This window comes from Atta colombica, unplaced genomic scaffold, assembly GCF_001594045.1.
Source record: "Atta colombica isolate Treedump-2 unplaced genomic scaffold, Acol1.0 scaffold126, whole genome shotgun sequence".
Lineage (NCBI taxonomy): Eukaryota > Metazoa > Arthropoda > Insecta > Hymenoptera > Formicidae > Atta > Atta colombica.
This window is the reverse complement of record NW_017259213.1, coordinates 6,873,273-6,882,441: the sequence shown is the minus strand read 5'-3', so window position 1 is coordinate 6,882,441 and position 9,169 is coordinate 6,873,273. Positions and strand designations below refer to the sequence as shown.

General features: G+C 32.0%; 1 protein-coding gene across 2 annotated transcripts in view; it reads right to left on the bottom strand.

Annotated features, from left to right (window-relative positions):
- Positions 1 to 9,169, bottom strand: part of LOC108695104 (insulin gene enhancer protein ISL-1) — a 37,491-nt gene that overhangs the window by 2,529 nt on the left and 25,793 nt on the right. For both annotated transcript variants that reach the window (XM_018204862.1, XM_018204863.1), the window contains exons 3-4: positions 6,800 to 7,104; positions 883 to 1,184 (exon numbers count right to left, since the gene is read on the bottom strand). In XM_018204862.1, coding sequence (XP_018060351.1) covers positions 883 to 1,184; positions 6,800 to 7,104 — 607 coding nt within the window. The remainder of the gene's footprint in view (positions 1 to 882; positions 1,185 to 6,799; positions 7,105 to 9,169) is intronic.

Here is a 9,169-nt window from a genome sequence, read left to right as displayed (position 1 = left end):
TACATATGTATCACTTTGTAATACCTTTAAACTTTGATAATTCTTAACTCGGGAATATTTTCGGGAAATTTTACTTAAAGATTTAATTTTACTTTAAGATTTGAAAAGCATTTTAAAAACATCATAACATCAATTAAAAGAATAAAAAATAGGGATTTCTACTTAAAAATTCTAAAATATGTTAATGTGATATTGACATCATATTTATGGTCAAATAGATGGCATAACTTTTTTCAAAATTTTAAAAGACAACTTTTATCTAAAATATTTTTTTTTTGAAAAAAATTATTTCCAAATATTCAAAGTGTGCATTTAAAATGAATCATTTCATTTATTCGATTTACATTTATTTTTTGTGATTAAATTTTCGTAATTTTCAACACTATCATTTTCACGATTTTAAATCAGTTATAGAAATACTTAAATTTCAGAGTTATGATATTATAATTGTGAAAATTATTTTATCTTTTCTGAGTGAGATCGTTGAATAAGCACGAGTTAATTGTCACAGTTACTGGCAGCAAAAATGGCAGACGCAGCTACGCTTCTTTTTTTATAAAAATAAATTTCTGAACAACTCTGTCCTCAAGCATAAGTTAGTACATTCAACAGTATGTTCATTCATTATTCATTTAATTAATTCAGTTAGTTTTTGGCAATGAATTCATCATCAAAAGGATATAACGTCCCGTTAAGTTTGTATCTATTTATACATTGAAAATTGGTAATCGCAAACTGAAGATCAGAATTTGATCAATCAAATAATTTTAATTTTCATTCATTTTTTCAATCATTTCAATTTTAAATCTCTATTTCATTTTTAATGATCAATACAGTCTAATATGGACTGTAGTTGATATAAGCGATGTCATAGCTCGTTACCTTCTCTTGCATTTGCTGCTTCATGGCGATCGTCTTCTTCTTGTCTTTGCATCTCTTATTCTGGAACCACACCCTGATCACGCGTGGACTCAGCCCTGTCATTTCGACGAGCTGTTCCTTCATCAGGGCATCCGGTCGAGGGTTTGCCGCGTAACAGGTTCTCAGGGTGTGTAACTGCTTTTCGTTGAGAACCGTGCGTACTCTCGTCGGCTTTCCGTCGGAACCTCCGCCACTTTTGTGGCCACCGGAACCGCGAACGCCACCGACGCCTGCCTTATGTGATCCGCTCTCAGATCCGGAATCTGCAAGCATAAACGTCGAGAGTCCTCCCTCGTGGTGGTCGTAGAGCCGAGCTAAACGAATACGTTTTCCAAATATAAAATATCAATTATAAGCAATACAAATTACGGGACATTTCCACACAGCACATATCTTGGAAACGTTCTTAAGACGTTCAGAAGATATATAAGAACGTTCACTGGACGTCTTTAGGACGTCTGTGCTGTATGGGACTTTGAAAAGTGCATTTTAAAGGATGCAAGATATGATTTATTGAGAGATTTCTTGAAGAGAATTAAGCTACAACGTAATAGTATAAAAAAAGATACACGGAAAAGACGGTTTTTTTGAAATATCTAAAAAAAAACTAAATATAGATCCGAAAATAATTTTGTTGAAATATCAAAATACCTATATATGATTCAAGCTGGTTGCTAGAATATTAAAATTTTTTTTGCAGCAGTACAATGCTCGTTATATTCTCATATAACAAAAGTGTCCAAATTATATCATAGGGACTGAAGATCGCGTAGCATGTATAAAATATTCATATGATATATTTGGAATAATTCAGCTGTGTAGATTTTATCGTTCTACATAATTATTTTCATCTTAATTAATTCTTAATACTATAATAATTAATTTAATAATCTTATCAGAAAAATGAAATCTTTATGTAATCTTTGAATATTATATATTTCAACAAAATTATTTTCAGATTTATATCTGTAAATTAAATTTGATATTTGTAGATTAGCAATTGTTCTTTCCGTGTATATCTATAAAGTATTGATTGGATTTGAGTCACTGTGACATTTGCGTAAGTAGGTGTTAATAAAGTTAGCGGGAAAAAATAGATGTATTAAAGAATGTTTTTTGCAAAGCTAATTAGTTAATCTAATACGCAGACTTAAGAAAGAGATTCTGTTATTTTTATGGAGTAATAAACTGACGTAAGCATGCGAATTGCTCCAACTGTGAAATCGCAGAAAGAAAGATAAACGCGAGTTCACGTGACGATTGTAAATCTTTCGAGTCTTCCGGATTCTTCGTTAACGTTTTTTTCGACAGTTACAAAGGGCGAGTGTGCGGTTGCCGCCTCTCGGGAAGATTTATCCGCGAGAGCATCGCGTTCGCGAAACGAAGCATCCCGAGCACGAGGTACGGAAGAAGGGAAGGTACGCACGATACGATTCCGGACTATCTTCCTAACCGGTCTTACAAAACGGTCGAGTCCGGCTAATGGGAGATCCAGATACTGGTTCAGCATGGCGGATCAACGAGGAGCGAAGCAAAAGGTACCGACGCGACGATCGTCTGCGAACTCAGTACTCGACACAACAGTCAAGAGACAATATTGTCGATGGACAAACGCGGATCTCGTGCTCATGTGATTCCTTGATCAGCCGACCTTGGTATCGTGATACATTCATGACTCGCGAGCCACGGTTTTATTTACAAGAGATGGTAGAGGCTTTCCGTTTTTTTGTCAAAAAATAATACTTTGTTTGTCTGTCCATCAGTCTCATAGTCGTCATTCCTGAGAATACTTGAGATATACTTGAGATTTATTTAAAAGAAAAAAGATGGTAAAATATAAATCTTTATCAATATAATTTCGCGATTGAGATGACTGTTATAAAGTAATATATCAAAAAAATGATATACTTTAGCAAAAATTTTAATCATTTTATTAAATTCTAACTAATAAGCGAAGCTTTAATTATTAAACGTCTCGTTACGGGAACAAGACACTAGTGTATGACCAACCCAATTCGATTGCTTATAATTTTCATAAAATAAATATATGGTAAAAAAATTTGTTTCCAATTGAAACACCAGAACACATTAAGGAATATAACAGGAATATAAACAATGAAAAAAGCAATTATAAGCAATGGAAAAGCAATGGAAAAATTTGGAAAAAGCAGGTATATCATATCGAAATAATGTTTAAAGATCTTTGCGAGTAGCTCAATTTTTTGCCATTAAATGATGATCTAAACAATACAGAATATTAAAGAAATCCTTACGATGTAATGAGAAGAAAATGAAGTTAATAGAAGTTGCTTAAAATTACTTCACGTCACTTGCAGGAGATTAAATTACCAATAATAAAAATTTTGACCAATCATTTTACCAATGTATTCTAGATAATGCCGACGCTCTCTTTAGGCGTCGTGTCGTTCGAGATCTAGTGAGTCCGCTATGCGGGAAGACGAAAAGTCAACGAGAATATACTACAAGAGAACAAACGAAATCCTATTTCTGTGTCCTAACCAAATAGCGGTCTTGGTTGGCAACCGAGAATGAAACCAACGTTGACACGGCGGCACGACGATAAGAAGAGTAGATTTTCGACCTTCGAAAAACGATATATGATTGTGTAGCTGTCATATGATGTATAGATTGGAAAGTATCTTCCGCAGAAAGAATGAAAGGTAGAAGAGGTATTTAATTTGATTAGGGAGAAATTATCTCGCGAGTGTATAACATCTGCAAAAAGCTAAATTCGGTAATTATTCAATTTTGAGTACACAATCATAAAAATTAAAACAAGAATATACAACATCGCGTTTTTTTTAAATGAAAGCAAGGAATTTGTCTGAAAAAAGTATTATTCTGTTTTGCGAACACGTTAATCGTAGTTATTTATTACTATTGAGATTACAAAACTTGTCATATCGACATAATTAACGAACTGCGTATGTACTAGGATTAGATAAGAATGAAAAAGGAATAAATTTCGAATCATAAACTGTTCTCAGCTATGATTTAATATATAAGAAAATTGATAGTTTTAGTTAATTAAATCAGAGAGAATATGTATGTATAAATTTTGAATCATAAATCATATTTTCTGCTATAATTAAAATTATACGAGAAAATTTGCGTTTTTAATTAATTAAAGCAGAGAATATGTATAAATTTTTGATCACGAACTCTATTCTGTCAATATGATGGATTTTCTAACTTGAGCGATTATCAAATTTTGGGATTAATATCTCGGTTCGTGAAATAGAGCGACACTTTTTTTCTGCCAGATTCATTTTATGAAAAAACGCATCAATTGATATATTCTTTATTAACTTTTGTGATTGTGAATGTTAAACTGAACTAATACTCTAAATTCTTTTAAAAGTTGAATTTTCATCTGATTCAATTTTCATTAATTTTTTGAAAATTGACTAATGTTGACTAGTTCGTAGCGTACGTGTTCAAACAATCACGCCGAAAATTTGTTTCTTTACACATAAAAATAATCCGTATCCTAATAAATTTGATCCTCTTAACGCCTAGAGAGCAGCGAACGATCATACAATCGCGGGGCATAAATTCACAGAACCAACTAAAAAAAAGAAAAAATTTAAGATCAGATTACACTTAAATTTATAGTGTCAAATTAAATTCAATGTAAATTATATTTAATTATTTGTATAGGTTGCCACTACTCCTACCCAATTAATTCAAGAAAATGTATTAAATTTGACACTGAAATTTATTATTTACTAAATGCATACATTGATATGGACAATGTTTACTTTGGAACTAAATCCACAGAAATGAATTGATGTACATTTTGACACACAGAGGAAGTAAAAAATAATAAAATGTTATTTAACTGAAGGGATTGGACCATTGCTTTTTATCTAACAATATAGGTACCAAGATAAATTTTTAAGAATGATCAGAGCTCTTAGATAAAGAATGATCAAAGCTCTTAGATATAAATAAACTCTACGAAAGGGAGATATATTTTATTTTAATATTATAGAACAAAAACATTTTCGCACGAAGCGCACAGATCTCGTGATACCTGAGACGATCGTAATTTCTCACAGATCAAGAACGAACAGTTTATTAGAGTTTATTAGTAATTCGAGGACTATTAATAATTTGGCGACACGTTCATGTATTACACTCAGGTGTCCCGTCCCTTGCGGGATATCCCCAGCGCGCTAATAAAGAAGATAGGAATAAGAGAAAACAGATCGTGCATAGTTATGCGCGACAGTAGTTGGCAGGGTGGTGTTACATTTGGCACCTCGGCAGCATTCTGAAGATACATCGGGCTACTACCGTCGGCATAAGGTGGTCCAACTTTTTCGTGCGTGGGGAACGACGTTTACGCGCGACGATCTCCAATGACGAATCACAATGACAAACACGGGACAACGTGCGCACGTCGCGTTACCGCACACGAGTTATTTGCACGAAAATTAGTATATCGAGTAATTATGCCGATGTTTGTTTTTTACATTTTGAGAAGGAAGAGCGTGGAGAGGAAATCCATATGAGAAACGGTAGCTGGAACGGATCGTGTCACGTTTCTTTCTCGCTTATTATGTCACATTAAAAAGTTCAATTGCAAATGAAAAGATTAAATAATAAAAATGAAGAATAAATTAAATAAGAGAAAAAATCCTATTTTTGATCGAAGTGAATCTTGATAATAACGTTTATATATAGATTTATAATTACATGTTTCGGTTTAATAATTTTAAAAAGTTCATCTTCTTTTTTGATTCTTAATCAGTAAAAAAAGAAATCGAACGTATTGTTTGACAAAATGTAATTTAAATCTCATTTTTCATTATCCCATTGTGATATTTTCGATTTTCAATATCTTGACGCTTACATCATTTTAAAGTGTAATTCATAGTAGCATTTTACCGACGTTTACTTAATCGTTTGTCATTGACACACTAACCGATTTGGCAAATTAGCGAGTTGTAATTGCGACTGCCTTTCAACTCGAAAGAGTCAAGAACATTAACACTGATCGTCTGGCATTAACTCTTAAGTCTACGGCAGAATACTTGTTTTCCTATTGGATTGCTTGCGTTTTAGTAAATTAGTAGAATTACACAAAACGCAGACTAATTTATCAAAACGCAAGCAAGCAATCCAGTAGGAAAACACTCATCGTATGCCATAGGCTTTAAGTGATTACTTGCCAGATTGTCTTTTTCTCTCTAATTGCTACCGATGCAATCCTATGCTGTCTTACATACGATTAGATTTGGTGTCTGAATTCCGTCTGAACTCCCGCTTGGTTGAGTTAATTCGCTCGCTAGCAGTCCAGCCAGTAGACCGTACATTATGCTAGGCTACAGGACATTAAGCCTACCTAATCCTGACGTGTAGGAGGGTAGTGGTCAAGCCTTTACGGTCTTAACGGCTTCAATTATCAACACCTAATTATACGTCGTGAGCCTAACACAACATAGGAGAGTCCTTTGAGCTTACCCTCGAGCGGGCACCCTTTTGTAAATTTGGTCTTTGGGAACATAGACTATGCCTGATAATCCACAGACGTATCCCACATCCTGTCGTGATGTACGTCAGAAGCCGGATTTCGCATGAACGTGAGATAATTTAATCGCAGAATCTCGATAACGATGTTCAATTAAGGAACTGATGGGAGTACGAAAATAACGTCGATGCGAAAATAGACTTTAGAATAACTCGATGTCTAAATTCAGAACGTGGTGGTATTTACTGTTAGATCTTTTCACTTTGAAAAATCTTGGGGAATGATTTCACGAACAATTTGTCAATCCGAAATGTATCGTATTGTGCGCGAAGGAAAGAAAAAAAAAACAATCCAGTCTTTGATGAATGATCATGCTTTTACCTGACATCGAGCCGTCGTTTGGGTGTAGATGATGATTGTTGTTCGTCAGGGAGGCGTTATTGTTATTCTCGCTCCCGGGAATACCAACACCTCCGGTGCAGTGCTTTCCGCCCTCGAGGACATCGTGATCGAGTCGACAGAAGAGACCGTCCTGTCTCAGAGCGAACTCATCGCCAGTTTCGAGCCGCCTCGAGCAGGCGCAACAACGAAAGCATTCCACGTGATAGATCTTAGTTTTCGCTCTCATCACATAGTCATTTTTGCTAAAACACCGGCTACACTTGTCGCACTTTGTGCCGAACAATCTGTAACATATACGAAAAAAAGATGTAATTCACTATCGTGACAAATGAACACGTGAAATTCGCAAAAACGTTGATCCCTGAAGAAAAATTTAAACGAAGAGAAAACTTAAACTTTCTAGACGATTTAAAAAAAAATGTAATGAGAGCACGATAAAAGAGAAATATTCAAAGAAAATTTCTTATCAAAACAGAGTTAGACAATGGAAAAATATTGCAATTAATATTAATTAAGTGGTGAGATTTTAAACTCCACAGAATATTGATCTAATGCGAGGGCTTGTAAAAATAACACGTATTTTATATAGTCATATATTTTCAGAGAGCGCCCTTATCTTGTAACAGTACAGCCAACGTAAATCAAATTCTATCAACTTATATAAGATAGTTAAATTGTTTTTCCAATAAAAACTTTTACGCGAATACATTACACAATTTTTTTACGTGAATTTTGTATTTAAGAATATGCACTTCTACTTTGATGAACTGAATTTGAGTCGGATTTCAGATTTTATCTCGGATTTTGCTATCATGGCAAGTTCTAGAGAAAGTAAAAACAAAATGATCTGATAATTAGAATTTGGGTTATACATATATAATTATTTTCTATTTGTTATATATTTTTATATATATATATGTGTTTACGTCCGTATTCAGAATACACTTATAACAATGTTAGTGCATATTTAACGTACAGCTCACATTACATATATAATACTATAGAATTTCAAAAATAACGTATATTTATCGATAAAAACGTGTTCTGAATACGGGCTATTATCTATCATTTTTCAAAGTAACTAAATGATCTTCAACTAATGTTCGAACTTGTGATAGTTGTTTCAATGGTTATAAATAGACAACTACATATAAATAACAAGAAATTAACATTTAATTAATAATTAATAATTCATATCCTGAAAAATCCACAAGTAACAAAAATATATTAATAAATTGTATACTTTTTTTTAATTTGGTAGCACAACATTAATAGAAGTAGAGTACATTAATTATTTATTTTGTTCAGAAATTTTTCATACCATTAATTCAAAATTTTTATCAATTAAATTTTGCAACATTTTTCTTGATTTCTAATTACTATCCTATATACGAGAATTCTCTAACGTTGACGTTTTAACGGACGAGAAAAATCATTTTAAAAGAGAAGTATATATACTTTTAAATGTGAACGAAAACACAATGTAAATAATTTTAAACTTTACTAAATTTATTTATTTTATTTTACTTCCATTTTATAAAATTTACTTATTTTATTTATTTTACTTTATAAATATGATCAAAATTATCATTTTTAACTTATTTATTTTATCTCATTTTCTCAAAATTTGACAAAAAAAATTGAAAAATTGTTAGATTCACTTCAGTATTCTTAAATAATTTTTATTTTTTAATTCACAGATCTACGTTATCCATTCTAATAATAATTTGATTTTTTTATATATTACATCTCACTATCGACAAATATCATAGATATAACTTTAGAACTGACAAAAATAAATAATTTTCGAACATTAACGTAGGAAATTTTAAAATTTCACAAATAAAAGATCTTTTCAATTCGATGATAATTGATTGAGAAAATAGAATTTTGTATTAATCTTTAATTAATCACTTTGTTTATATTGATATACTTATTTAAATGGAAATTAATCATTATTAATGCATAAATTCAGTTCTGATAAATTGTTGATAATTGTTGATTCATATTTTTCATTATGAAATAATCGCTGATAATCTGCTATAACGTTTGTACCCGTACCATTCTAATATCGAGCAAGATGAATTATAACGTTAACTTTTTCATTATTTACATTATTTTTTTGATAAATTTCCATTCATTATTTTCTATTTTATCACATCGCAAAATTGTAAACATTTTCAGTTGGCGAAATAAAAAGCTCTGTTCTAAATTCGATAAATGCAAAGTAGAGAAATATAAATTGGGCTAAAGTGACTTTATTGTCGCATCGTATATTTATTTCTGCATGTACATTGAGGGCCCTTTTTATACATACGTACACACACACACACACACACACACACACAC